At 47.1% G+C, this 27,310-nt stretch overlaps 12 protein-coding genes across 12 annotated transcripts; 5 read left to right on the top strand and 7 right to left on the bottom strand.

Annotated features, from left to right (window-relative positions):
* Positions 1 to 10: 10 nt before the first annotated feature.
* Positions 11 to 2,036, bottom strand: GGS22DRAFT_164742 (FAD-binding domain-containing protein). The gene is made up of 2 exons (XM_047961583.1): positions 1,489 to 2,036; positions 11 to 1,396 (listed from the first exon to the last, which is right to left on the bottom strand). Exons 1-2 carry the CDS (start codon positions 1,934 to 1,936, stop codon positions 288 to 290), a joined length of 1,557 nt encoding a protein of 518 aa, XP_047817882.1. The 5' UTR covers positions 1,937 to 2,036; the 3' UTR covers positions 11 to 287.
* Positions 2,037 to 3,079: 1,043 nt separating this feature from the next.
* On the bottom strand, positions 3,080 to 3,544 carry GGS22DRAFT_189175 (uncharacterized protein; the record flags this gene model as incomplete). The annotated part of the gene is made up of 1 exon (XM_047964809.1): positions 3,080 to 3,544. The coding sequence occupies one exon, from the start codon at positions 3,542 to 3,544 to the stop codon at positions 3,080 to 3,082; it is 465 nt and encodes a 154-aa protein (XP_047817883.1).
* A 758-nt stretch (positions 3,545 to 4,302) lies between these two features.
* Positions 4,303 to 6,937, top strand: GGS22DRAFT_194661 (peptidase S8/S53 domain-containing protein; the record flags this gene model as incomplete). The annotated part of the gene is made up of 5 exons (XM_047965533.1): positions 4,303 to 4,322; positions 5,715 to 5,751; positions 5,813 to 6,070; positions 6,128 to 6,607; positions 6,686 to 6,937. The coding sequence occupies 5 exons, from the start codon at positions 4,303 to 4,305 to the stop codon at positions 6,935 to 6,937; spliced, it is 1,047 nt and encodes a 348-aa protein (XP_047817884.1).
* A 1,432-nt stretch (positions 6,938 to 8,369) lies between these two features.
* GGS22DRAFT_164747 (uncharacterized protein) lies at positions 8,370 to 9,948 on the top strand (the record flags this gene model as incomplete). The annotated part of the gene is made up of 1 exon (XM_047961584.1): positions 8,370 to 9,948. A coding segment is annotated over exon 1 (1,183 nt), but the record flags the coding sequence as incomplete, so codon positions are not given.
* On the bottom strand, positions 9,949 to 13,723 carry GGS22DRAFT_164748 (WD40 repeat-like protein). The gene is made up of 4 exons (XM_047961585.1): positions 13,290 to 13,723; positions 12,405 to 12,605; positions 11,542 to 12,350; positions 9,949 to 11,478 (listed from the first exon to the last, which is right to left on the bottom strand). The coding sequence occupies exons 1-4, from the start codon at positions 13,446 to 13,448 to the stop codon at positions 10,380 to 10,382; spliced, it is 2,268 nt and encodes a 755-aa protein (XP_047817886.1). The 5' UTR covers positions 13,449 to 13,723; the 3' UTR covers positions 9,949 to 10,379.
* Positions 13,724 to 14,072: 349 nt separating this feature from the next.
* Positions 14,073 to 15,051, top strand: GGS22DRAFT_164751 (mediator complex, subunit Med11). The gene is made up of 2 exons (XM_047961586.1): positions 14,073 to 14,357; positions 14,407 to 15,051. The coding sequence occupies exons 1-2, from the start codon at positions 14,277 to 14,279 to the stop codon at positions 14,872 to 14,874; spliced, it is 549 nt and encodes a 182-aa protein (XP_047817887.1). The 5' UTR covers positions 14,073 to 14,276; the 3' UTR covers positions 14,875 to 15,051.
* Positions 15,052 to 15,462: 411 nt separating this feature from the next.
* Positions 15,463 to 17,784, top strand: GGS22DRAFT_18565 (Vps5-domain-containing protein). The gene is made up of 6 exons (XM_047964347.1): positions 15,463 to 15,665; positions 15,719 to 15,763; positions 15,827 to 16,326; positions 16,387 to 16,767; positions 16,815 to 17,417; positions 17,482 to 17,784. The coding sequence occupies exons 1-6, from the start codon at positions 15,629 to 15,631 to the stop codon at positions 17,641 to 17,643; spliced, it is 1,728 nt and encodes a 575-aa protein (XP_047817888.1). The 5' UTR covers positions 15,463 to 15,628; the 3' UTR covers positions 17,644 to 17,784.
* On the bottom strand, positions 17,785 to 18,617 carry GGS22DRAFT_18566 (uncharacterized protein). The gene has a single exon (XM_047964352.1). It carries the CDS (start codon positions 18,490 to 18,492, stop codon positions 17,926 to 17,928), a length of 567 nt encoding a protein of 188 aa, XP_047817889.1. The 5' UTR covers positions 18,493 to 18,617; the 3' UTR covers positions 17,785 to 17,925.
* Positions 18,618 to 18,773: 156 nt separating this feature from the next.
* GGS22DRAFT_164754 (flavin reductase like domain-containing protein) lies at positions 18,774 to 20,024 on the top strand. Its single transcript, XM_047961587.1, has 2 exons — positions 18,774 to 19,005; positions 19,080 to 20,024. The coding sequence occupies exons 1-2, from the start codon at positions 18,849 to 18,851 to the stop codon at positions 19,997 to 19,999; spliced, it is 1,077 nt and encodes a 358-aa protein (XP_047817890.1). The 5' UTR covers positions 18,774 to 18,848; the 3' UTR covers positions 20,000 to 20,024.
* Positions 20,025 to 20,196: 172 nt separating this feature from the next.
* On the bottom strand, positions 20,197 to 21,342 carry GGS22DRAFT_194662 (uncharacterized protein; the record flags this gene model as incomplete). Its single annotated transcript, XM_047965534.1, has 1 exon — positions 20,197 to 21,342. One exon carries the CDS (start codon positions 21,340 to 21,342, stop codon positions 20,197 to 20,199), a length of 1,146 nt encoding a protein of 381 aa, XP_047817891.1.
* A 1,044-nt stretch (positions 21,343 to 22,386) lies between these two features.
* Positions 22,387 to 22,943, bottom strand: GGS22DRAFT_194663 (uncharacterized protein; the record flags this gene model as incomplete). Its single annotated transcript, XM_047965535.1, has 1 exon — positions 22,387 to 22,943. Exon 1 carries the CDS (start codon positions 22,888 to 22,890, stop codon positions 22,387 to 22,389), a length of 504 nt encoding a protein of 167 aa, XP_047817892.1. The 5' UTR covers positions 22,891 to 22,943.
* A 1,053-nt stretch (positions 22,944 to 23,996) lies between these two features.
* GGS22DRAFT_18587 (uncharacterized protein) lies at positions 23,997 to 26,180 on the bottom strand. The gene is made up of 3 exons (XM_047964381.1): positions 25,749 to 26,180; positions 25,491 to 25,620; positions 23,997 to 25,369 (listed from the first exon to the last, which is right to left on the bottom strand). The coding sequence occupies exons 1-3, from the start codon at positions 25,839 to 25,841 to the stop codon at positions 24,138 to 24,140; spliced, it is 1,455 nt and encodes a 484-aa protein (XP_047817893.1). The 5' UTR covers positions 25,842 to 26,180; the 3' UTR covers positions 23,997 to 24,137.
* Between the last annotated feature and the right edge of the window lie 1,130 nt (positions 26,181 to 27,310).

Genomic DNA, 27,310 nt, shown 5'->3' on the forward strand with positions numbered 1-27,310 from the left:
TATTATGCCCTATCATGGCAACGCTAGGTGATCGGAAGGTCAACCGAGAGATGCATCTGACTATGATCTCGATCTAGATCCACCTGCATTTATCCCGACAGGGAATCAGTTCCGCGTAAAATGCGCGGTGTGCTGGGATGCTGCATACCGGGCTTTCGGACTTCTGCAAGGAGGCTTGATGCGGCTTGATGAACGTACGAATAGGAGAAGATATAGATATTAATATTATGAGACACACCCTAGGTACTTAGATAAGTACCTACCTATCTGTAACACCAACATCCCTATCAGTCTGCCCGCTTGACGCAAAAGGGATTCGGCGTGAAGATGCCATCTGGATCAGCCCTCTTCCTAATCTGCTGCAACTTCTCATACTTCGCCCTATTCTCAAAATAAGTGTTCCAAACAGCATCGAGATTCCATTCACCGTAAGATCCCCACAAAACGCGGCGATCCTCCTTCGAAAAGACGCCGTTGGGTCCAATCGCCTCCTTGTCATTGACCTTTTGCCAGTCCTCGGCCCGTGCCTTGGACTCCTCGGCATAGAAGGCGTCCATCGTACACCCGATGCTCGTATCTCTCCAACTAAATGCCGTTCCATTATCCGCATTTCGTGTGAACATCGAGTTCTTGCCGCCGAAGCATTGCAATTGCGCCGATAGCCAGCACTTATTGTGTTCGGGACGAACGATATCGTCGATACGACCAACAACCCAGTCAGCCCAGCCATCTTTAGCCAATGTGCGCGAGCGCGTCATATAGGTTCTCTTTTCGTAGGGGTGCTCGAACTCTCTCACGTTGCGGAAGATCCAGTCGCCCGTCAGCTGCGACATGGGCTTCTCCTGGACATCGCTGTCTCCCAAGATCCAGTCAGAGCCCTCTTTGATTCGGTTAAACCACGACATATCGCACTGGTCGCCGCTCTCAAACGGCACCCATTGCGCATACACGACTATAGTTCGCGGCCAGGCGATGAGACCGTTTTTGCCATACAGCTCCGGGTGTGCCCGCGCCATCCATTCGTCTATGCCGGGACATATATCGAGAAGCGGGAATGCAGAGCTGAGCACGCTGATGCAGAAGTCATAGTTGCGAGGGAAGTTATCGTTGTCTGACATCTCGACCAAGATGTCAATTAGACGTTTCAGTGTCTTCGTATCGTAGAAGTACATTGCCTTCATGCCTCTAGATCCATTGTAATCTTGATCGCGATGGACTTTGATAGTGAAATGGGTTATGACGCCGAGGTTACCGGGGCTTCCCCCTAGAAATGCCCAAAAGAGATCAGGGTCTGTAGCTTTAGTGACCTCTTTGAAATTGCCGTCGGTATCTACGATTTCGAGAGATAGGACGTGGTCTCCGAATAAGCCAAAGCTACGCGCCAATTGGCCATAACCTGGTGACTTCAGTTAGCTTGTTCTGCAGTGCTAATTCTGCCCTATCGTGGCAGAATTATGTCTGAAATCTGTACAGGAAGGGAGCTCATACCTCCGGTTTGGACATGCCCGCCAACATGAACCTCAGTACATTGACCGTGTGGGACGAACTTCTTGTTCTCAGTAAGCCAAGCATTAAACTCTCCAAGGCTCCAGCTAACGCTTGTCCGGGCGTACGCTTTCCCATCCTTTTCAAAGATAGTTCGATCGTCAGCTCCCCTAAACGAGTTTTCGAGGTCGAGCTGGATATTCGGAGCGCTTGTAGAGCTGGCTCCGCTATATTGGTGGCCACCTGTCTTGATAGCTACTGCAACCCCCTTCTCCTTTGCGTATCTCAGTGCTAGAACTATATCATCCTTCGTCTTGGGCTGTACGATCAATCCTGGGTTGAGATCACGCTCTTCACCGTAAGTTGACGTAGCATATTGGTATTTGACGTCATTGTAGACTTTCGTCCCAGGGACGTACTGGTTACCACTGATACCTTCAATAGTTGCCATGTTGCTAATGACTACCGTAGGTATATATTATTTCACTTGGGGCGATAAAGTTAAGAGGCGTTCACCTCGGTTATTATAGCCCTATCTACATGCTGTATATTATGCTGTAGAGGTCTACGCGGCGTATATCAACGCTACATACATACCTACCTACCTACCTATCATGTGCTTGATTCAGCTGAAACTCTCTATAGTTCAAGATCGGACGTTTTCCGTGAGATGCTGACCACCATTTACTTCTTCTGGTGTAAAAGTAGGACAGTGAAAGAGGGCGGTGTGATATGTATGTCTTCCCCCTTTATTGGTGGATATCGCATGCAAAGAGCACATTTGCCGACCATGGCGTGTTCTTAGGCTACTAGCTCTTTAGTCAGAGCTAGTATACGAGTGTGCGCCTTTTGTTTCCTAGACAACATAATAATTGCTCGTCACATCATCGCGATAGAGCGGTTGTGTCGATCTGATGTCCAGCGGCGGCATTCCCGCCCGCACCTTCAGCTGCTTATGTGCAGCCGGATTATGCTGACAGGTGACCATTCTTGTGCTATGGCTTATAGAAATAAACAATGCCATGATGTGTCAGCAGGTATTCGTATTCTAATATTTTTTTCTAGATCTAGTCATCAACTCTTGGCCTTGCTTTGTGGCTTGAACTAGAGATTTTGCACATAAATGATGCCTACCTAGGTATACAGCGTAGAAGCCTCTAGGACTAGGCGTTTTAGGATCCGGAAATAGCACCTGCGACTGTACCTGGTGGTAGGATTTAGTCACAGCTGGAGCTGAACACGTTTACCTTACAGGGGACTTTAGTGCATGGTTATAACGAGGTAGGTTACCTTGTACCTAGTTTTTCAACTGCATACCTGGTACAGGTAGGCACCACGATAATGCGCTAAGACCTCTGTAAATCTAATCCCTAATAGTCCCTAAAGCCCCTATACATGAAAACTCTAAATTAGCTAACCTAGAGCTGAATATCGCCCACCAGCTTCCCAGGTACTATTAATATGAAGAGTCAGATGGCAACTTTCAAGAGTTGAAGATGTGGTACGTCATCCGAGACAGCTTCTTTTGTGGATGATTTAATGAATAATTTATACAAAGGAATTAATTATGCACTTATATATTGTCCCTACAATCTTACGTGGACCGATAGACTTGGCGAAGTTCCTTCTTCCAGTCTATTCCAGAATGCTTGCTAGGCAGGATATCTCCTCGATATTTCTCAACCTTGCGAGACTTATGTTTATAGATCCCCAGGCCACTGTAGACCTCTTCCATTGGTCGTCTTTTTGAATAGAATACTTGCGAACTCCACGGCCATAGATAGACACCCATACCACCAGAGAAGTTCTCCTCGAGGTCCTGCTCGCATTCGGATTCACTCCATTCATTCTCTCTTTTCCTTATAGGTTCGAACCCTGGAATATTGTCATCAAACGTACCAGCATCAGAATAGCCTCCTGGGCTATTGGGAGACGGCGCCGAGGCCTGGTCTAATTCAAAATATGACGAGATCAACTCATCGTCATTTGATTCGACCATTTCACACTCGGTCATCAGTGATATGATGTCCAGGATATTATATGAGTAGGAAGGTTCCATTATGCTAAAGTTATTCCGCTGTAAATAGGCTATTTCTTATCAGCAATTCAACGAATAATACTTAAGTACCTGACATTATATAAGTAGAAGAACAATGAATAACATGGGAACCCCCAAAAGATCATTGTCGATAGATACCAAGGTAGATAATTCTATTATTATCACAATTCAAACAAAGGGACTAATATACACCTTGCAACGAGTACAAAACCTACATCAAATATCATACCATTCTTAGTTGCTGTTATAGAACAAAGTGATACTAATTTCCACAGGCTGCCTACCTAGGTACTAGGTCATCAAGCCACACTTTTATTCTATCCAAAATTTAGTCATCATACTAATTATAGGGAGAATCTGTGTGGACGCATTACTCGGTACCTGTTATATATAGAAACTCTCACTATTATCGGTTATTCCTATCAACTTCATGACGCCCTCTTCCAAAATATTCAGAAATAAGGTTCTAAGACGACTAGTATCCATTCAGAGGGACAGTTTAATGTGTCCTTGACAAAGAGACAAAGGCTTGGTCTAGGTCACGTGATAACCCATTTCATTACCACCAGGTAGAAAAGTAGGTACACTACCTCTGGAAGCTGTGGCGCAGTATACTGTTTTCAGCGGCATGGACCTAGGGCCGTTAGGCCATGTTGATCCTCTTCCTGCTGTTCGGGTAAGGATTGAGCGCACGACACCACATATAAATGAGTACAAGGAACTTCTGATTAAGTACCTAGGTAGGTATGAAGCCAAATATGGAGATTGCGACTCCCCTGTTAGTTGTCGGTTATGGTCTATATCGGCTATCATATATGACGGCTTCAAAATTTGATCAATGCTTTCTGCTCTCGAATACGATAAATTGTTTAGATCAGCATCGAATTTGCTGCTGGATCATGCGAGGGATCAAGTAAAGGTACGTAAGGGACATGCACACCTGGCAGGTTGCAGAATAGGCAACGGTGATTTTTGGTGGCGTAAAGGAATAGGCCTAGCTTACCTAGGTACAATACCAGAAAATCAATAACGGACATGAGTAGGTATTTTATACTGTAATGCCGATTGTATTGATACTTATCAGGTAGGTTATATGATAAGATGACACTATTTATAATATGTTATCAACGGTATATATTTCTAGGAGTCAATCACTTAGGTTCCTACTGTCCAAGTCAGATCTGTAGTAAATCAGATATGATTGCCTACACTTGGTATTTGCTAAATAGGCACTATCACAAATACCGTACCTACTGAATGAAGAGGTTGAAACCCACCTGCGCACTGGAAGAAATCACACTTCTACGAATGATACCGTAAGGCGATACTTACTAACCTACCTAGGTAGGTGCCTTTACCTTAATAGTTTCCATGAATCATGAAATATGTGTGCTGGGTAAACATTGCTGCCCATAGTTTCCACATACCTAGTTGAACAACTTTCTATGACTAAATACAAAACAGGTTATTCTTACTAGGGTTCTCTACCTAGGTAGGTAGGTAAGTATATAACTAACTCCATACCTACCTAGATAGCTCACAAGTAAACAGGTAGGTATCTCACCTTTACGTATATCTACATAGATTAAAAAATCTTAGGTAATAATTATCTCAAGCGGTACTTTCTTCATCAATATTGCGTACAGTAATCCAGAAAATGGCAAGGAGATCCTCTCTTTTCGATGTAGAGACCACTTACGTAATCTACCCTAAGGATGGAACGGACAAGGGCCAGACTAGTTTAATAGAGAATAAATTAAGGGAGTGTAGTGATCCCTCAACTATCTACATGTGACAAGGGCTAATATCAGGGCTTGGAATAATATTCTGAAATCAATGTAATAATTCTCTAGGGTCCTAAGGTCCGTAGTCCCTCTCCTCCTCTTTCGAAGGGGAATCTACGATCCTATTTAACAACAATCTATCCAGTGAGCGTTGGAGTTACATTAGGTCCTAAGCGCCCGACAATCTCGTGTTGGTTCTGATGCATAACTCCTCCATGCATCAGTATGTCCTTCTGATCAGTTATGTCTCCAATGATATGATATACAATCATCCAACAGTATCTATCCTGATACCAACAATACTTGGCACCAATCCCCGTGTGACACTACACGTCTCGGACTAAGACGGTAGGGATTAACTTCTGGCTTGCAACTTTGGCTCATAGAAAGGCCGATATCATTGCTGTAGAGTTGGCGCACGAGGTGAGCCTCAGTACTAATCTCTAGAATGTTAACTTTACTTACCTACGTGGCGATATGTTAGGTAGCCTCGATATACCCACAATTAGTAGAAGATACCTCCAACCCCAGTCTGGGTGCCTTTGACTGGACGACTACATATGGTTGCCAAAGGCTTGGATCTGGCGAAGTACTGTTCGATCATCTTGTATTTGTTTGTCAACAGCCAGGAAGATCGCTGCAATCTTATCGCCATGATTATTGGTTTGACGATGCTGATCCTGTGCCTGGAAACGGTGTCCCGGTCTACATCGTAGACACTGGGGCTACTCTAGATCATAAAGTAGCACTTTTCATGCCTCTGAGCCCTAGCTCTTTCCTCTAGCTAATTTATGAGTAGGAATTCGATCGAGTCCGTGGCGATGTCGAATGGTTTCACGTGGGTACAGATGTTAGCGGTGGAAATGCCGAGGATGACTCGAGCACTGACCCTACCCAACAATTCATCACGGCGAAAGCGCACGGAACATCTATGCTTAGCCTCGTCACAGGCCGTATACTGGGTGTGTCTAAGGGTGTAAAGCCTTATTTAATACGAATGCCTCGTAGACATATACCAACCGGTACTACTGGAGACAGGTCGGGACACCCTACGAATGAAGATTGGCTTGAAGGTATTAGTAAAGTAAACGATCATCTAGCAGAGAAAAGCGATGAAGCGAAAGCTATCCTTCTATTGGCCTTTTATATTCCAAGAAGTTCATTCATGAGAGATGGGAAGGACTGCTCAGCTGGGTTTGATGCCCGAATGCGATTTCTCTTAAAAGATGTCATCGAAAAGGGCGCGCTTCCTATAATGGGAGCTGGAAATGGGTACGAGGTCTGTATCTCAAATACTTTTTCCAAATTAATCCCTTAGTAGAGAAATTAGCCCACTATGCTAACTAGGTATGACCAGTTTACAATTGACGGGTTTCCCGCGAACTATGGTCGAGATGATTACAACCCGATCCCCGAGGTTTTGGTCGTTAGAAGCGTACACACCACCACGTTCGATTTGGTTTATCAGAGTGACTTTGATCAAGGTCTCCCTCATATCTTCGCACCAGGATACGCCAAATGCGCCGAAGGGAACCGCGGTATGTGGACCATGTTCGAAAATGAACGGGAAGGCATCTATAGGTCAGCGCAAGGAACTTCATGTGGTTAGTTAAGATACCTATTTCCGATCATGACTGCTTTGATTGCTAATAAGTATTGTTAATTACCTACCAACCCATAGCTGCCGCGATTACGGCAGGTCTCGCAGCTTACTTCTTAAGACTGGTCAAAGTTGGTCGCCTAAGAATCGATAAGAGTCCCCTGGGTTTAAAGAAATACATTATTTCTGATGACTTGATGTGGTCAAGGAAGGATCTATTACTTAATGGCAGACCGCTGCCCGCGATCTGGAATGGAGTTAGACTTCCATGATCCCACTAAGGGGTTTAATGAGAAGTCCTAAGGGTCATACACGTAGACGATAACTTCCCCAGTTTAACTACCAGTCTTGGCGCCTACTGTTAGTGCGGCGGTAGTGGATCAGTAAATGGCGCACTTAACTTTTATATAAAACTGACTCATAACCTATTATGGCCCTAATAATTGCCGAAAATTTGGCAAAATGCTGTTCTTTCGATAAGAGAATTTAACATTTGTATTGACGATAACGTTAAACGTACGAGGGGTAACGGGTGTATAAGTATCGGGAAGTCGTTACGAACGTACGGATGAATAGATAGTTTATTGTTAGCGTTACTATTGCTAGAAGTGATTGTGTTAATCTAAAATACGGCGCGGTAGAGCCTTGTGCCGCGTTTTGAAGAATATAAATATTAACGTATGGAGCGTTCCGAATTATACCTATTAATAAACGTAAGGAGTTATTGAGGGACATGTTTAAACGGCCGGTGAATCGATGGCAATATTGAGAGGAGCTCGCGGTATAAAGAAGCGGCGGTGACACGTTTGGAGGTAAAGAAAGGGAAACCTATATGTTGGATATACTTAAGAGCTGGGAACTACCTATAAACGGCGGTGAGGAGGATATAGCAGGAATCGTTACGGCGCGCGTTTACGGATATGAGTTGTTAAATGGGTTATGAGGATCTTATATTTAAGTATAAAATGTGAAGCCTAGCCTAGCACGCCTAATATGCCCTTAGGGAGGCTCTGGGATAGCTACATAAGTAGCGGTCCCCCGGCGTTAATATCAACTACTATTACTACTAATACACGTAGACGAGATAGATATGTACTTAGGTAATTAAATCTAAGACCTTGAATTTCATTACAATTACAATTTCATTTAGCAAGTCATAACGCGATGGATAAGACTTGATAAAAGCTAATGAGATGCGATCACTGTACCCCTTTATCTCCCCTGGAGTTTACCCCTGACTTCGACCCCTATTACCTACCTACCTCTATGTAGGTCACTGCCTACTCTTAACTAAAATTGTAATAACGTCCACTTCAATCCGGAATCTATCTATTTGTTCATACCCCTCCCCCTTTACCCTCATTGCCGTTCTTCTATCGTTAACTACTGCGTGTATAGGTGGCTAGGCCACCCCTTTTGCTATTCCGATGCTGAGTCAGCAAACCACGTGGAAAAGGCCTCAATTCATCCGGGTCACATCATCCTCATCACCAACACCATCAGACAGAAAACCTAGTCACTACTGAATCCTTACTTACCCTACTTCATAGTCTACACAATTCACGATGGCCGTCCCCGAACCCTTACCCTCTGTCCTAATAGTCAGCCACGCGCTAACGGGACACCTCGCGCCGCTAATCCGCATAGCGAGCGCCCTGCATGGCCTCGGCTGGGATATCTTCTTCCTTGGTCCGACAGTGCATAAGCACCGCATCGAAGCCGCGGGCGCTGTATTCATCCCGCTGATAGACGACGCGGACCTCGACGATAAGTCGTATTACGAGAAACCGCCGCTCCCCGACTACGCCGCCCTGCCGTGGCCCGAGCGTGTGCTAATCGACCTGCGAGAGCAGTGTCTAAACCCGCTGCCGACGCAATGGCACTGTTTCACTCGCGCGTTGCGTTTTGTGCAGGCGCGAGATCCGGGGCGTGGGGTTGTGTTGCTTGCTGAGGCTTTCTTTTACGGGGTTCTACCGCTATTTTATGGTGCGCCATTACCGCCACCGGACGATAGCGTGGGGAAGCAGAGCTTATGGGGGTCCGTATGCGTCTCAGTAACAATCCCGGCGATTCGCAGCGCCGACCTGCCGCCTGCGGGGTATCCCTTCTCATTCGACGCCACCGCCACGGGGCGTGAGCGCAACGAGAAACTATGGGAGCGGAGTTGGGCGCGGAAAGCGGGTGATTTGACTGCGCTGTTAGACGGCAAATTGCGAGACGCAGGCGCGAGTCGCGGGGTAAACCAGATTTTCCTCTCGGGCGCGAATTACACATCCCACGAGACTATCCTGCAGCTCGGGGTCCCGGGGTTCGAGTATCCGCGCAGCGACTGGCCGCGGGGCTTCAAGTTCGCGGGGCTCGTCCAGGGACCATCTAAATCGTCCTCCGCCACGGCAAAACCGAAAGATCCGTCATTTGATTGGTGGGGAGAGATAGTTTCCAATTCTGCCCTGGATTTACTCCCTTCTTCGGACCCGCGACGTGCGCAGAAGAAGAAAGTGGTTGTCGTAGCTCAAGGGACCGTGGAAATTAACCCCTACGACTTGATTATACCTACGATACAAGCTTTTTCTTCGCGCGAAGATGTCCTCGTAGTTGCTATTTTGGGATGGAAAGACGCTAGCTTATCTACTTACGATCACAGTCTAAAAACCCCACCCAACGCTCGTATTGCCGACTACTTATCTTATGATGCAGTGCTCGCGCACGCGGACGTTTGGGTCCACAACGCCGGCTTCGGCGCCGTGAATCATGGAATCGCGAACGGGGTACCGATGGTTGTAGCGGGAGAAGGCATGGACAAGACCGAGAACGCACGGCGAGTGGCATGGTCCGGAATCGGCGTTGATCTACGTTGCTCAACGCCGTCCGCCGAGCAAGTGCGAGAGGGTGTCGAGCGCGTACTAAAAGGTGAGCAATTTACAAAAAATATACATGAGCTACGGAGGCAAAGCGAGGAGATAGACTGTTTTACCATGATTCACGAAGAATTACTTAGAGTAGCAGAAACACGCCCCGGCATCAAGCAGCAGGGATTAAAATGTTAATATGGGATTGCCATTAAACTATCTCTAAAGAGACAGGATCAAACATGCGTGATGTCGAAGTAGCTAAGCTACTTGGTAGGCGACAAACACAACTGCAGACCGACAATCAACTTCCAAGCCCTTCCTATTTCGGGGCTGCTAATACAAGCGAGTCTCAACAACCATCACAACGACCAGTAGGCTCGAGTGTGATGAAAGGGGTTTGCGTAACGACACCTAGAGGCCATCGTGCTTAAATCGATGGTAAGTATGTGTAGAGCAGGTTGGGGGCCTGCAAGAGGCTTGCCAAAAACACAAGTCTTAGGTATCTGTCGAAAGAACGTCGTAACATTCTGTAATACGGGAGTTTTTATATCGTAGAATAGAGTCTCCCTGGTAAGAGTATGGTACCGGTTAAATGAAACCTAACGACCGGCATCCTGGGTCTCCGGTTGATAACATCCACCGGCAAGCACGAGATTCATTCTCGTGAATTGGACTTTCTTTACGCTAGTCTTCTTGGTCGGGAACGCGCTGATCTGGTCCGGTGTAATCATCACCTCCTTGCCCTTCTTCTTTCCCGTGCCTGCGGCACCACTTGCGGACTGCGCCTGTCCAGGCTGCTTGGCGTCGCCCTGCCCGGCCGCGTTAATGTTGTCGCCATCCTGTTGATTAACGACGCGACCCTCGGGTGGCATCTCTACATCCCAGAGACGCACGGTGCAGTCTTGTCCGGCAGATGCGAGTACAGTGCTCTCGACACAAAAGCTAAGCGACCAGATACCACCACGACCATGGCCACGGCAGCGCTTGATGCGCGTTCCTTTCTCGATGTCCCATAGGATAATGTTGCCGGCAATATCAGCCGACGCAAGGATTTTACCGTTAGGGGTGCATTCCAACGCAGAGATGAACTCCACATGGCCGTTGAAGATGCGGACACATTGCCCATCCTGAACAGCCCACATGCGAATGGATTTGTCGATCTCATCAGAAGCTGAGAACACGTATGATCCATTGGGGTGCCAGGTGATGGCAGAGATCGCGGTGTCGTGACCAACAAGAAAACGAATCGCCGTAGAATGATCCTGACTCCATACTCTTACGGTCTTGTCCCAACCGCCAGTTAAGAAATAGTGACCATACGGACTCCAAGAGACGGAATATACAGGGCCGTCATGGCCTTTGTAGATGCATATGCAGGCCCAAACATCAAGTGACCACAATCGTACCTGGCCGTCGGCCGAACATGAGAGAAGTAAGCTAGGACGCGTGTCGGGCTTACTCTCAGGATGGGGCATACCCTCGTAGATATTACGGTCAAGGTTGGTGATCGCGTCTGAGAAGGCCACACTGTAGACGGGACCAGAATGACCGAATAGCTTGCGGTTATTCGAACGCGTTTTGTCCGTAGGGATGAGAGACTTCAGCTCTTTTCCATCCACACTCCAAACGCGGATATAAGAGTCTACTGTCCCCACAGCCACGTAGTTCTGATCCTTAGAGAAGTCCATGCAGGAGATCCTTAAAAAAGAAAAAGTTAGCATCTAATCATATTCTAAGGGAACTGATTAAGGGGAGACTTACGCTCCAAGGTGGTTGTGGAATGTCCACATGTGGATAGTAACTCCGGCACCTTGAGCACCATTACTGGTGTCAATCTTGAAACGGTCGCGATTCTCTCGAGTCTTCTGCATTTCCATCACGACATCTCTGGCCCTTGAGGGGGGGTATGGAATCTCCGAGGGAGAATCGACCGCTTCCTTCTTCACGGGATTCATCGCATTGAACTCTTCGACTAATGAACGATAGCCATCTCGAGGTGGGTGGAGCTTATCCTCCTCCTCAAGTTCAGCAACGACATCCTCTCGAAGCTCCGATTCCATCTGGATTGGGCCTAACTTGAGCATGGCCTTCTCATCGAGAAGGGTGCGGTTCATCAAACCGCTGTGGCCAGGCATACCAGGAATACCTTCTTGGACGTCAACTTCATCGAGGTCTTGTTGTCGAGAACGGCGATAGATGGCCTCGAAGCTAAATGGTTCGATGGGACCGCGATCAACTGAATCAACGCGAATATGCTGAGTGATGAGGTCAATGATAATGCCTCCACCTTGATCGTACTCGCGTTCTAGAAAGCTAAACAAGGTTGCGGCCAACGACTTGCTCAGGGGGATCGAGTATTGGTTACTCAGATAGGTTGTGGCAATCACAGCGTCTTGGACATGTGGAGGTAGAGTGATAGTTGCTAAAGTCTTCACTTCATCTGGGTGAGACTTCTCGAAGCGACCTCGCAGCTCTTCCATGAACTCGTGAGCGTGTGCAGAAGATCCCTGTTTAACCAATCGGAGATACGAATAGATGAAGAGAGGCCACAAAAACTTCTTCAACTCGAACTATACTCATGTAAGATGATTTAAACCTGACAATCAACTGGAGGCTGGTCTTACCTTGTACACTTCTAGACCTCCTTGAACCCATACGTCGAAATGCTTGAATGCCGCTAGATATTTTCCAGCGGGGAACGACTTTGCGGAAGTAGTTCCGTCACCATTCTCCTTAGGCTTTCCATTCTCGTCGATATCCTTAACCTCTTGACGGAAGATCTCTTCTGTGCGCCGATAGCCCTTCTTAAGCAGATAATCCGTCACCTATGTTGTTGGTTAGCCTCATGTATATTTCAAAAAATTCGTTTATTTGAAAATAAGAAAACTAAATTTAGAACGCGTACGACTTGATTAGAAGGTACTCCATCATCGAGGGGTTCCTGCGGAGCGAACCCTAAGGCCTGGTTCTGAGCAGGACTCAGATAAGGGCGCGCAGGTGGTAGAAGCGGGCGAGAAGGCAAATTGGTTGGGCGAGAACGACGTGGGGTTGGGCGAGAAGGGGTTAAAGATGAACGGGAAGGGGTAAGAGGTGGGCGGGAAGGGGCTAGAGATGGACGAGACGGGGTTAGAGATGGGCGAGTAGGAGTGGGAGATGGGCCGGAAGGATTTAGGGGTGGGTGCGACATGTTATACAATACTAAGAAGTAATTGTATAACTAGTCTACGAAAAAGGAAGAAAAAAACGCGTTGCAAAATGTGGTAGGGATTCCACAATATGTGCATTCGTTGAAGGTTGACTGTGAACAAAAGCAGGAAAAAACGATCGGGAATAATTTCGTGAAAAGGAACGGTGAATGGGCGGTTGCAGGTTCAGGTTTATATAATAAAAGACTGAACGTGGTGATCTGTAATGTGGTAGGTGACGAGAAGAGACAACGATAATGATTAATGATTTGGACAGTGGGATGGTGGGGGATGACTGAATCAAAAAGAGAGGTTACCACTAACTATCTGGTTAAGATTCTGATTATTGCTGGCTGTCCCGGAGGATGACGCCGCTGCGCTGGTGGTCGGTGCAGCACTAGAAGTTGAGGCAGGCTGCTGGGAACCTGTGAAGTTGTTGCCTGGAACTGCACCACCAGCACTGGAAGGTGCGGCGTTTGACATTATGATTACACCTTTTCGACTCTCAACACCTGTCAAAACTTGAAGATGATTCAACTCCAGATGCCTCAATTTGGCGCTAAGGCAACTGGCAGCTGCTAGGATTGTGATGATAACTTAGAATACCTTAGGTGCCTAGTTTTTTACACAATATTGTCAGTAACTTTGGCATATTCAGAGGTCATCGAGATGAAGATAGCGTGGCCTGTATACCAGGTGCGATTAAATAAGTTGATGTTGAGGCTCAAAAGTAAAAGGTGTAGCTTGCAGGAAACACGTGAATGGAGGTACATTGATACGTGCAGAATAAGGCTGTGTCTGGGTCCACTTATGTAGGTACATTTCCCCATGCTATTGGGTACGTACCGGATACAAAGCTACAAACGCAAGGTTGGACCTACCGCCAAGTGCACAGATCATATAAAAACCTTAGATGCATGTACCGTGGACATCTATGCATTTATTAAGGTACATGGTACACAGTGCTGATAACTCCTTCTTCCTTCTTTCCCATGTCCAATTAAGCCTCAATCTTCACCTTGCAGAAATGCGATAACCTGTTGAAAATCATTGTTCCCAGATACATATGTACTACCTACCTACTAGGTACCTACCTACCTAGTATCCACATAGTAAGTAATACCTAGTAGTAGTTTATTCAGCTTTACTACATTAGCATTGTTCGAAGAAAAGTTCTCAGAGTTTCCTACAGAAGCCAATAATACAACTACTCTATACCATCTGCGAAATAGATACACATTCATCTATATAAACAAAAATTCTCCAATAACAACTCTAGCTTCACGTATCATCCGCAACCTCAATCCCGGGATGGATGGAAACGGAGAGCAACCCCCGTTTGTGCCCTTCACCAAGGCCGAGCGTATCCAGCAGTTAGGTGAAATCGATCGAGTCTGTTACCCATACCGTCATCTCATCTTCGCAACTAACGTGTAGTCAGAATATCGTCAGCCTCTTGCGTTCTTCAGCACAAGCTATCGAGACCCTCGGCAAGCAAGTGGCACGAGGAGAAGATGTTAACATGGTCGACGACAAGGAACAGCAAGCTCAAATATTTCAAGACTCTATGAATGACTTCCTTCGAACTCTACGTTCTGTCAATGTCGGTATGAAACGACAGATATGGGGACTCGAAGAGGAAGGCATCATCACGTTAGATAAGGAGACCCAGAATGTGAGCAGTGAAGGCGGTGAGGTCCAGGCAACCAGTCGCCGCACTGCTCCGCTCAAACCTGATGGCGATGGAAAGATTGGCGGACTCGACGTTGGCTGGCTCAATAGCCGAAGCGACAAGGTTGAAAAAGATATGGAGGCCGACCTCTGGAAGGAGGCTGATGAATTTCTACGACGGGTCCTTCAGGCGGGCGGTGTCAACCCGACCACAAATGGAGCAGAAAGTCAGAAGTAGTTTATTAAGGTTGATTGCGCGAATCGGTGCGGCGTTATGTGTAAAGGTCTAGCCTAGCATTAGGCGGTGTTGAAGGAGTTAAATACCATCCATGGGTACGGTTTCTCTCGGTTTGGTTGACGCAATTCGCTCAGTTTAATATATTAAATTGGTCTGGATTCGGTTATATTCAGGTAGTTTGAATTATTCTTCATTTTGAACATATGATCTTGACGATGTAGTGGTAGATATTTAACCTTCCTTCATACCTACCTACCTAATCAGCTCTCATCTAGGTCGTTACGGGTGAAGTCGATTAGGTTGTCGATTAGGTTGTCTAATATGAATCTCCAATTGACAATGCTTATTTAGAGGTACTTACCCAACATTAGCAGTATTCATGTACAAAAATTAAATATAGATTTATGAAAGTTGTAATTTTCGTAGAGGGGGGGGACAAAAACTATGACACCCATACCAAGGGTCCTCCTAGTATCCATAGATGTACCTGGGCTACTAGGTATAGGCAGTGCCCCACTGGAGGTCGGAATAAGCTGCCACTGGCCCACCCTAGTACCACCGCACTGGCAACAGCAACAACAACCGAGTGCTAACGTAACCAACCCAGCACCAGGCGGAATCCTTTCTTTGGTTAACGCTTTCCCCGTCTGCCTAGGTACCTACTTAGGTAATTAACAACCTTAAGCAGCTTCAATTCTTTTTTACTTCTACATTCGAAGTTCTCTAGCTTGTCGCAACCTTCAAAACACCAATCATGGATTTAGGAGAAGCAGGCGATTCACCCTGGGGCGGTATGATACTCTTATCGTGATTTATTAGCCGCAATTTGCTTAACCATCATTAGATGTCCCATCTCAGTCGACCTCAACCCCTACTTTTAGCCAAGAGGGTTCGTTAAATCCCACTCTAGGTAATATTAAACATAGTCGCTAATATGGATTACCCCGTATAGACAGCTCGATCAAATCCCAAGATGCCGAATCCTCTCAACAATCGCAATCCATCAAGTCACCGGTCGGGCGTGGCCCGAGAGGACCGATACGTCGTCTAGTAGCCCAGCCGACAAAACTCGAGGCAGCCGATGATCCGCTTGGTCCTTTAGGTCCTCTCGGAGCCAATGCCACTCCTGGTGCAGATGCGCAAGCTGACGAACCGCCCGTTCCGCCGCAGAAGGAACAGATGGTAATTCGAACGACCATGCCGCAGCCCGCGCAAAAGCGAACAGGACCCTCGGATCCCCATCGCATCGACGACGACGACTTCGATCGACCTCTTGGCCCAAGAGCTCCTCCACCTGTCCAGGCTGCACAACCTAGCCCGGTGAGAGTCGCTGGCCAGCCGAGCGTCAGCATCGAGAAGGCAGCCAAGCCCAGTTTTCAAATTACTGTTGGTGACCCGCACAAGGTTGGGGACTTAACAAGTTCGCATATTGTTTATTCTGTCCGCACAAAGGTAGAGATTATAGATTTTACCCCGATGCTACGCATTAATCATGATTCTGACAACAAATAGACGACATCGAAGGGGTACAAGCAGCCCGAGTTCGAGGTTAAGCGAAGATACCGTGATTTTCTATGGCTTTATAACACAATGCATGGAAATAATCCTGGCGTAGTAGTTCCTCCGCCCCCCGAGAAACAAGCCCTCAACCGTTTCGAGAGTAATTTCGTCGAGTCTCGTCGGGCGGCACTAGAAAAGATGTTGAACAAGATCGCCGCTCATCCGACACTCCAACATGACCCCGACTTGAAATTGTTTTTGGAAAGCGAATCATTCAACGTTGATGTCAAACACAAGGAAAGGAGGGAGCCTATACCAGGAGAGAGTAAAGGTGTTCTAAGTAGTTTCGGCATTAACGTCGGAGGTAGCAGCAAATTTGTTGAACAAGATGATGTAAGTTTATTGGTCCCCCCAAGAGATGCAGCTTCTAATAATCGCAGTGGTTCCATGACAGACGTGTTTATCTGGATGCTCTAGAAAATCAACTCAAGGCTTTGATGAAGTCTATGGATATCATGGTCAATCAGCGGAAGGCTATGGCAGAAGCGGCTGGAGAATTTTCCGCCTCGCTTCACGCTCTATCGACTGTGGAACTAAGTCCCACGCTTTCTGGACCGCTAGATGCCTTATCAGATCTACAACTCACCATAAGAGACGTATACGACCGACAAGCTCAGCAAGATGTGCTCACCTTTGGCATTACAATCGATGAATACATCCGGCTGATCGGCAGTGTTAAGCAGGCGTTTTCTCAACGACAAAAGGCGTTCCATTCATGGCACAGTGCCGAGTCGGAGATGCAGAAGCGCAAGGCCTCTCAGGATAAACTACTCCGACAGGGCAGATCCCAGGAGGACCGACTTAACCAGGTGGGCGCCGAGGTAGCCGATGCCGAGCGCAAGGTGCATCAAGCCAGGTTACTATTTGACGACATGGGAAGATTGATGCGCTCTGAACTCGACCGCTTCGAGAGGGAGAAGGTCGAGGATTTCAAGTCTTCAGTCGAGACATTCTTAGAGAGTGCTGTCGAGGCGCAGAAAGAGGTGAGCAAATCATTACTTATTAGATGTATACTATTCATGACCCAGATACTGACTGCACCAATAGTTGATCGAGAAATGGGAAACATTCCTGATGCAATTGGATGCCGAGGACGACGAGACCGTGTTCTACCGTCCTCCCGTGTTTCAAAGCAGCGATAAATCTACGGGCCGCGGAGATACCGCAGTAGATCGAGCCAGGGCTACCATCGATGACGACTCGGACTAGACCTAATATTTTTGTAGTACCGACACTTAGTTATGGTGTTATACTTGATATCCTTTATACAACACAGATGGCAAGTGTAGTATTGATGTTCCGTGTCAAGGTGTATACATAGGTATTTATACATGTGTTGTGGGAGTAGATAGGAGTTGCTCTACTCGCCTAACATATCTCCTTAAGCCACCACAACATGATGCCCATAAGCCCCTACGTCATCGTGACATTTTGAATTCCCATAGACACCGTAGACATCCAACCGGCTTTCAGATCGTAGACTTTCATCCTCTATTTCTTCCCCTTACCCCTAAACTTCTTCCTCGAAAACCGCCTCTGCCCCTTCAACGCATACCACGCCACCATATCACTCAACGTATCCTCTGATTGCTCCGCCGCCACCTCCTTGCTCTTCTCTGTCTCTCCTTCCTTCCCCCCAGCAGCAGCCTCCAACTTATCCAACTCCGAAGGCTCAGCCGCCTTCTCCATATCCCACCCTCGTCCGAACCGTCTTCTGAACGCGGCCAGCTTACCCGCCTCATCCACCTCCACGTTCCTCAGCGAGCTGTCCGACGGCTGCCATAGGACGTGGTTCCGCGTGTCTTTCAGGCTCTTGTATAGCGCGATCGGCGATGTCGTGCGCACCGTGTAGGTCGACCCGTCGGTTTGCTGTACTAGCTGCGTGAAGGCGTACGGGCGGCGCGGTCGTCGGATTATAGTCGCGGCGCGCGAGGGAGTGTGCGAGAGCGGTGTGTGAGAGGGTTTGAGGGCCAAGGGGTGGGTGAGTGCGGTGCTTGAACTTGGTATTATGGATATAGTTGGACGCCGCGGAAGGGCGCCGGGGAGTCGGGTTGCCATTGTGAAGCTTCTTTTGAGGGTGGCACCCTAGTGGTCATTCGTAAGGGGGGTGAGAAGGGCGTTTAGTCTCAGCGAATAGACTTTTCGGTTTGGTTCTGTCGTTGGTGATTTTATCTCTAAAGCTTCACTTTTTTAGTGGGGGTCAAGTTGGAAATTTCAATTGGATTTCATTTGGTTTCGATGTGCCGGACCGGTACCGGCTGGCGGACTTGGCGAATTGACGTCGTTATCCTTATCTTATCCATATCGGTATGGTCTTTATCGCTACTAGGGCTTCTTAATTATTTCACAACGCTGACGACATAGGAAGATCCCATTCCCGCTTCAAAATTAGCATTGGTCTTCAATGGACTGAGATGAAGAGTCTCCGTGGTCTACGGTTGGCTTTTGAGTCTGTAAGATCACGACATGTCTCCTTCAACGGGATTAATAAGATACCGAAAGCTCGGGCGAGTTTTATGACGTGGGGAAGACTTTGGGGAGCGAGTGAAGATCAGGCCAAATCTTCCAGAGGTGAGATATTCAGCATACAATTACCTCCAATCTTCATAATCTACTATATTTAACATATTATATGTCTTCCGTAGACTCCGCCTCCGAGTCACGCCTCCATGAGACGAAACCTTCGGAGCATGGGCTTTCACAGCCTATGCGCTCCGTCATGCGACAACTACCTCATCCTGTAGTCGTTATCACGACTCTCGAGAACACACGCAATCTTACGAAGGTTGACGAGTTGTTAGATGACAAACTACCACCACCGATCCCCCGAGCTATGACCGTCTCCTCTTTCACCTCCCTATCCATCAATCCCGTACCAAGAGTGACTTTTAACATCACTCTGCCGAGCACCACCTACAAGGCGTTAGCGAAGTGTGGAAAGTTCAACGCCCATATTCTTAGTGGTGATAATCACGGTGCGAGGATAGCGGATCTATTCACGAGAGGTAACAGGCCTCCGCCTACCACACAGATGTCTAAAGAGATGGAGAAGACACCTGAGAATGCAAATGGGGGAGATCTTGGGGTGCTCGAGGGTCTACAAAGTCTTGGCGTCCGGGTAATAGGACGAGAGAAATGGCAGAAAGAGTGGAAGCTAGCAGGGGACTACGGGAGGAAAGTGCTCAATACAGTTAAGTCAGGGGGGTACATAAAAGATGTTGCAATACCACCAGCGGGCACGTTGCCAGTCTTGAAGGGTCGAGGCATCTCGCACGTGTTAAAATGCAGATACCGTCACCTATCACCCCCTGTGGACGACGACTTCGATCATCACGCCATCGTTATTGGCGAAGTTGTGGATGTGATACCGGGCGGATCTAGAGACGAAAGTGGTATTGCACTTGCGTATGCGGATCGAGCATATCGACAGATGGGAGAGACACTATTAGAAAGATTAGAAAGACCGACGGCTGAGCAAGTGGCTCAGACGTCTACAGAAGAAGACACCACTCCAAAACCCGACACTGTACCTACAACCAATATAGACGACCAAAATCAGAGTTAATACAAAGTTCACGAAATCTTGAGTATTCTCAGTGTGCACACAACTGTATTGTGCTACATCTACTAGGTAAGTCGATGGTAAGTCGATGGTAAGTCTGAAATCCCACCATCTAGCCGCCTTACTTATCCCCCTTCACCATGTGCAAAGGAAGAAACATGACTTTGGCTCGGGTAGATTGCTACTCCACCCACCAGCGATTACTCGTCCTCTAATAGATTGTCTTCGCCGCCTAGATCGTTTAGACCGTCTAGACTGTCTAGACTGTCTGGACCGCATCGACGCACAGATTCCAATTTCTCAAGCAGGTAGTCAATGTCACTGCGCATTATATAGGCATCAGGCTCTGGCATATCATTCCAGCGTGACTTCTTGCCCTCGGCGTCCTCATTAGCATTACCGGTATCGTCGTTATCCTTCGACACGGCCTGCAGTCGCTGCTTCAAGACTTCCATCTTAGCGAAGTAGCTAGCGATATGCGATTCGGCCTTTTCCATGCGACTCTCCAGCCTGTCGATCCTCTTGGTGTTAGTTTGATCAAGCTGTATGTCGCGTAGCTTGGTAGACAGGGCATTAACCTCATTCCTCGAAGCGGCGGTCGAGGCCTGGTGCTTGAGATTGTTGATTTCATTCAATCGGTTACTGGCTGCGTTTCGCATTCCAAGCTCTAGGTTCATGAACCGCATATTCAGGTAATCGCGCTCGCTCGTGAGCTGGTTTACCCGTCTGGCAAGATCGGAGACGTCTGATCCATTCCACGGAAATGAGTTGTAATAGACGTTCCTTCCATCCTCGACCTTGGGTTTGGTGTCCCGCAAGAACGAGTTAATGGGTTGCTCAATGTTCTCGGTTTTAATGGCTGGTTTCTGGAGGGCAGGCGGATAGAACCCCCGTGAGTTAACTGTAGGCCCCTCTACCAAATGGGATGCAGGCTTGTGATCACTGTTATGCATGTGAGAGAAGGCGGTGTTCGCCATAGTCTGAGGCTGTTTATTATCGGCACCGTTGTTGCTCTTGACTAGGGGCTTATCGCCGAGGACTTCCCAGTCGTCCATATCTTTCTCCGTGTACATCTGCCCGCCGGGAGGGAAGTTCGGCGATGCCTGGTTATACCAAGGCTTAATATACAGGTCCCTTGGCTGGAACGAAGACTGAAGCGTATCTACATTGGAGGAAGGACTGCCAGTATATGAGTAGACGTTATGCCAGAAAGACGAGTTCTGGGTTGTTCTGCAAGGATCCAGAGGGCGTCCAGTCGTGGTCGCAATAGCTGGTTTCCAGGAAGATGGATGGGTAGCGCTCATGGTGACGGGTGGGCCACTACGTGTGTCAAAAGAAGTATCCATGGTGGCGCGGTATCAGTCTTGGTTAGGCCGGATATCGCCGTGGTCTTAGGTCTTGTGGGATTGCTTCTGTAGAAGGGAGAGTCTAAGGTCTACGTGGAATTATCAATTTATATGTTGGCCACAAATGATAGACCTGGTCATGGTAACTAAGGTTCCTAAGGGGTTAATGCTTGCCTTGGGTTACAAAACATCAAAGCCCGTTGCCTAGCATCAAATGGGGCCTTGGGAAAGGAATTACCGGAGAGATACTCTCTTCTCCTTGTTAGATATACCTGTTTCGGTCAGGCATCTACCAATTATATCTACCTACCTAGGTAGGTATGTACTTTGAGAATTTATATAATATAATAGCAGAAGATACTAGAGGGGTCTGAACATGGGAGGCGAGTTTACCTACTAAGTGCCTAGGTAAGAAGTCATTTTATTAATCAATAACTATGCCTTGTTTATCACCTCATTTCGACGTAGTTCTAGGAAGTATTTGTACTGGATCTTAAAGAACTATAGTAAGAACTAGGTACTCTTTTTATTAAAAACTCGTGTCCTTTTTTTTATGTACCTATCAAGAATAGCATGGTTGCAAATAGCATCCATGGATAGATTACCTAGGTAGGTACACCTACCTATATAATTTAGAATGATGGGAATACTTTCTCGGTTACTACCTAAGTATATAGAAACCTTGGAACTTTAGAATATTTGAATCGAATAAAAACAACATCTACCCGGTGATTACCTACTAGATGCCTAGGTACCTTAACGTCAGTTGTATCTTTTGAATCATAGAACCTACCTAGTAGCATTAGGTACCTACCCATAAGTATGTTACTCCTAACGGGACATTCAACTCAAAATAGATCCATACCTACTAGGTAGATATCTGTCATTGCGGTCTAGTAATCTAGTTGCTAATTCTTATGTAGGTAGATTATCTTAGTATTGATACGTACTTATCAAAGACATATTCATTAATACCTACTAGGTAGGCAACATTGGAGGTGTGATTGTCCATGACTCCCGAAGCACTCCAGTAAAATGATACGATTAATAACCTGCAGCGAAACGCCCAAGTATGGAGCTGGGAAAGAGAATGATAATTATTACAATATCAATGATCAACAAAATAAGGACTAAGCAAACCCATAGTTCATGGCCACAGAAGACAGAACGGAGTCCCTTTACTGACTCTCGAAGTTTCCCCAGCAGGTCCTCTACGTTCTCACCATCTTCCTCGTCATCCGATCCCCCGCCACTCGAAGATTCCCCACAGCTATCCGTGTCGCCGTCTTCGTCGCTGAGTGGATCCTCCGGGTGTAGAAGTCTCGTAGAAAGGCTGGACATGGGCGAGCCGACGAAGTAAGAGGACCGTATACGACTTTCCGGCGTGAGTGGGGCACATGTTCCGTAAAGTTGGCGAGACAGCAAATTTTTATTTGGTAGAATGAATCCCTTTTCCCGTGATTCATGATTGACCGGCAAGGAGTCTAAATGCTCTTTCAAGCTCGCCTGGTTTGTGTGAGGTTGCTCGAAGTCGTTTTCACAGGACATAGTATTGACAGCGATGATCTGAATAACGATATTCAGTGAATCTGAGCTTTTGGACACTGGTTGTACGTTACCTTTGCCAATGATTAAATCTGATGGGGAAAAAACGGCGGGAATTTTACTAAATATAGTGGGTAGATACATATTATGATTTTTTAACCACCAGGTAGTCACATAGTTCAAGAGTAGATACCTAGGTAGGTATCGCACAAAGCCACCCCTTTTTCAGAATCCCCCAAGGTTATTCGTACCTACCGTTAGAACCTAATGCCTAGGCAGGTAAGTATGCGGCAAGTAAAATGTAGGTCAGGATATGGGCTCTTCATGTACGTACCTAAGGATAGTTCGTGGTAGGTAGCCTTGTCATTATATTCCTAAAGACTGAATTAAGCGATCTGTAAAAGCCAAAGTAATACTAGAATGTTAAGAATTTTTGAGAAACTTGAACCAGAACTCGCGATTAAGAAACTGGTAGAGGAGCGATGAAAATATTCAGGTATTGCAGAAGAGTAGCAGCGGTAAACTGGATATATGAATTTGTATTCACTCGAGTCTCTAAAAGGTAACCATTTTGCCAGCTAGGGGGGTATCTGAAATCACCTAGCTAACGACTCAACACAACACAACACTCGCGTCTTCTCACTGCCAAATAAGAGTCTTTGCGCACTCGGGGGTTGGCCTCAAACCCGTCCATAATCGGGATTCCTCAAACGTCTTTCCTACTCAAAACAAAACGGTAGTGGGACTCTTTGCCGCCGGAAGGCAAACACTAGTAGCTCGGAGCAGAATGAAGCAGAGGGCAAATTATACAGTAGTAATCTCAAACATAGGTGCCGACGGTAAGGTAACTGGGACTCCATCGGTAGGTGAACGACTCGTGCGCCCTGCTATTCTAGCACACTGTCCAAACCTGCGAACGCCGCTAACCTTTTTGTAAACACTGAAACAGAAAGCTAGAAAAAAACACATTGCAAATACCGAAACTTTCAGTCTGTCCTGTAAAACCCCGTCCGGTGAGTGGGGAGACCGGATCTGGAGATGACAGAGGGTAATCCGCAAACATAGGAGAGTCGAGTATTGGGGTAGGATGTGGGCGAAATCAAGCAGCGCTGAATGCGATAAAGTCTTAGAGAGTCGTAACGTCGTGCAGGTTTAATCTCGGCGTTTGCCCACGTTGGTGGTATGATTTGCAAACCGTAGAAGACAACCAAAGGTCAAAGGTCAAATTAATGCGTGCCGTGCCAGACTGGTCACATTACGATACAGCAACCGCAACCCGATTTCTTCGGGTCTTCTTCTTGGGGTTCTTCCACCTGCGTTGGTACTCTGACGCTCGGAGCAGGCTGGGTTTGCGGTTGTTGGGCCGTAAGAGGACTAGCAAGAGGACTCATAGCATGTGCACCCTGTATCTTGGGCATCGTTGAATAAGAACTCGTACCAGGGCGGCTCGTGTTCGGACTCTTAGCACCAGGGCGTAGCGGCCATTCATCCTGCTTCTCCTCGACCTCTTCCTTTGGTTTTTCCGATTCAGGCGGTTTCAGGAAACCCTCATCATTAAGGGGACGGAATTCTCTGTCATATATATTCCCGAACTTGCCTTCCTGTTCCCACTTCTCTTGCTGCAGTCGTTTTGCAACGGTAGGCAGTAGTTGTTGGTCGGGTGGCAGGCGAGGATCAGGCTTATATGCGGAAACCATCCATGGCGGATCACCCTCTGGCGCAGCCTTAGAGATAGGTGACATTTCGCCAGACCTGGTGGTTGGCCGTGTCGTTGAACCGCTTCGAGGAGCTGGGCCTGACCGAGTCTTTGGTCGACCCTGTGTGGTTGCTTTTGTGACTGTGGAAGCTTTCCTACCCGTCGTCGATTTCTTAGGCGATCCTTCCGTGGCAGAGCGTTTTGTAGTCGGAATCTTCGGGGCCTCATCACGAATGTTAGCACTACCACTACGTGACCTCGGCTTTGGAATCGCGATTGAAGCATCTTCGTCGAGCATGGCGAAACTTGACTTTCGCGTAACGGGCGCATCTCGTTCGAGGAAGTCAACAGGGATCGGTGCTGGGCTCACTTTGGCTACAGGAATGCGCGACTTTCCGCTATCGTTCGTCACCCAATATTCTCCAGGGTCCTCCGCTATCTCCTCGGGGAGGCGTAAATCCCAGCTTGGGGCCTCGAAATCGGGAGTTCTGTCCAAGCTCAATTCCGAGTTTTTTCGAGATCTCGCAATAAACTGTTGATCTGAAGCATCCGTAGCTCGGCGATGGCCATTCGTCTTCTCTTGGCTTCGATCTCGTCTCGGTCTGCTCTGGGCCCGTGACTTGGGCAAGATAATACCAGCAGCCTGAAGTTCCTGGCTCTCTATCCTGGCCAGCTTGTCTCTGTGTATCCATTTCGAATGTTCATCGTCGTTCGGTCCAGAAGGCGAAACCTCGGCGTTCGGGCGCTTATGATCAGATATCGAGTTCGATTGGCTTGTACGGGGGTCTAATTTTTTTTTTTCAAGTTAACAAATATCCGTGCCTAGTTTTTACCTCGACTCCTTATTTCGGGTGAAGATATTTTTATAGAATATTGAAGCCGGTTGCTCAAAAAAAGGGAGTCTCACCTTTGCCTGGCCGGTAATTATCTGTCGAGTACGGGTCATAGGAAGAGTCTCCATTCCCATAATAGTGAGCTCCCTTTATGGAACCATTGGTTTCATGCCAGTCTGTGGATGACTTATGCGTCATAGAGCCCTATACGAGACGAAGCAGCACAAATTAGTCAAAGCTAAATAAAGCAGCAACGAGATATGATGGAGACTAGGACAAGTCGCAAAACTCGATAGGATGATTTTTAGGGTTCATAGGAAGAGAAAACTAACGTCATGACGACCGGATGTGTGATTCCATCCCGAATGGTCTGCATGAGAGCTGCCCGGCGGAGTAAGTGTAGTAGTACCCGAGACTGTTGCCATTTCGAGGTTTGCCCAGCAACAGCCACGGGTAACGGCGCGCTCGTGGAACTCGAGACGCTGTCGATCGATTACCTAGGTTCGGCCAGTGTGACGGCGTGTAACCGAAATAAGAAACTAAAGAGTGGAATATTGATCGGTTGACGCTTGAAACAATCTTTTTTTGGTTTCGTAGTGACGCGACTGTGGAAGCAGAAAGGGAAAACGAAGACGATAGAGAAATTCCGATGTGACCGTAGTTGTATTGGGGTCGGTGACGATGGAGGACGCGCCGAGAGACAGCTGTGGCCAGCAGCTGTTAAATTAGATCGGGCAAAAGATGGTGAGAGCGATATACCATACAGGTAACCGAGAAAAAGAGTGACGGATAGGGAGGTCGACGACGAAAAACGGGGTTTGATCTAAGTTAGCTCCCACACTGCTTCACTGATTCGTCCTATCTTGGCGACTTTTTGACAAGCTTCCGGATCTTAGTCGTCTTCCACAGGCCGAAACAGATAAGACACGACTTTCAAAATCTAACTAGTCTTTCTTCCTAGTTCCCTGTTCTAAGGTCGTTCTGGTTGTTATTCTTGTCTCCGTCCCTATTCTATTGACAAATCGTGGAAAAATACTGGAGGGTTGTTGGTTGTTGCTGGCGATGCGGATCGGATAATGGCAATCTTGATAATCTTGACAATCTCAACTTTCTACACGTAGGCCCCTTCGTTCCCTGCATCTGCATTCCTTGACGGCTACTTCACGCGACCTTTTCTCGATCCAATGGGGCAATTGCTCTCGATGAGGGTGCAGACGCAAATGCAGGACTCCTGAAAGGAGACAGGTCACGGACGGATGAGTGCGAAAAGAAAAAAAATTACGTGGAGAGCGCGGAACGCCAATGGCTGGGATGGTGAAAGGAGCGTCGTGGCGTGGTAGAAGCAAATATTGTGGTTCTGGCTTTCTGCGGACGGGGGTTGAGGCGATGAGATACCAAGGTACATCAGAAAAGGGGATTGGTCGACTCTTCCAATTGCACTTCTTTTTGTTAGATTCATTAACTTTAACCTTGAATTGCCTAGTGCCGGTGGTTGGTTAGCTAATCTAGGTAATTGGTACCTGCCTCTAGCATTGGGAGACAGGCTGGGTTCGGTAGGCAATTGGATGACCACGCATAAAGTTCTCATTTAGGTACTTACCGGGGGTGTAGACAATTGCTCATACCGCTTTATCGTATGTATGTGACGACCAGTACAGCATTTACGACCATCCAACGCTGCCCTTTCGATTATGAATTTTTAATATCATTTATACATTTAAACTTCTGACAGAGAAGATAGTCCCATCTTGTTAAACATCATACATCATTTACTACGTCCATATGCATAAGGACCCTCACAACAGATCGAATTAGGACGTGCTTAAACTATTGAGCTACCATCTCGATAATCAGATATCCGTCTGCACGAAATAAAATAAGGTGAACTTGCAGA

Source organism: Annulohypoxylon maeteangense, assembly GCF_022496945.1.
Source record: "Annulohypoxylon maeteangense strain CBS 123835 unplaced genomic scaffold GGS22scaffold_10, whole genome shotgun sequence".
NCBI lineage: Eukaryota > Fungi > Ascomycota > Sordariomycetes > Xylariales > Hypoxylaceae > Annulohypoxylon > Annulohypoxylon maeteangense.

Coding starts and splice junctions, on each gene's coding strand:
- GGS22DRAFT_164742 (XM_047961583.1), bottom strand. CDS start 1,936: ATGGCAACTATTGAAGGTATCAGTGGTAACCAGTACGTCCCTGGGACG. Junction 1,397..1,488: donor CGGGCATGTCCAAACCGGAG/GTATGAGCTCCC, acceptor TGAAGTCACCAG/GTTATGGCCAATTGGCGCGT.
- GGS22DRAFT_164748 (XM_047961585.1), bottom strand. CDS start 13,448: ATGTCAAACGCCGCACCTTCCAGTGCTGGTGGTGCAGTTCCAGGCAAC. Junction 12,351..12,404: donor GAGGTCTAGAAGTGTACAAG/GTAAGACCAGCC, acceptor ACATGAGTATAG/TTCGAGTTGAAGAAGTTTTT. Junction 11,479..11,541: donor TTCCACAACCACCTTGGAGC/GTAAGTCTCCCC, acceptor TTCTTTTTTAAG/GATCTCCTGCATGGACTTCT.
- GGS22DRAFT_164751 (XM_047961586.1), top strand. CDS start 14,277: ATGGATGGAAACGGAGAGCAACCCCCGTTTGTGCCCTTCACCAAGGCC. Junction 14,358..14,406: donor AGTTAGGTGAAATCGATCGA/GTCTGTTACCCA, acceptor ACGTGTAGTCAG/AATATCGTCAGCCTCTTGCG.
- GGS22DRAFT_18565 (XM_047964347.1), top strand. CDS start 15,629: ATGGATTTAGGAGAAGCAGGCGATTCACCCTGGGGCG. Junction 15,764..15,826: donor CCCTACTTTTAGCCAAGAGG/GTTCGTTAAATC, acceptor TACCCCGTATAG/ACAGCTCGATCAAATCCCAA. Junction 16,768..16,814: donor AATTTGTTGAACAAGATGAT/GTAAGTTTATTG, acceptor TAATAATCGCAG/TGGTTCCATGACAGACGTGT.
- GGS22DRAFT_18566 (XM_047964352.1), bottom strand. CDS start 18,492: ATGGCAACCCGACTCCCCGGCGCCCTTCCGCGGCGTCCAACTATATCC.
- GGS22DRAFT_164754 (XM_047961587.1), top strand. CDS start 18,849: ATGAAGAGTCTCCGTGGTCTACGGTTGGCTTTTGAGTCTGTAAGATCA. Junction 19,006..19,079: donor TCAGGCCAAATCTTCCAGAG/GTGAGATATTCA, acceptor TGTCTTCCGTAG/ACTCCGCCTCCGAGTCACGC.
- GGS22DRAFT_18587 (XM_047964381.1), bottom strand. CDS start 25,841: ATGGCAACAGTCTCGGGTACTACTACACTTACTCCGCCGGGCAGCTCT. Junction 25,621..25,748: donor ACACATCCGGTCGTCATGAC/GTTAGTTTTCTC, acceptor CGTCTCGTATAG/GGCTCTATGACGCATAAGTC. Junction 25,370..25,490: donor TAATTACCGGCCAGGCAAAG/GTGAGACTCCCT, acceptor AAAAAAAATTAG/ACCCCCGTACAAGCCAATCG.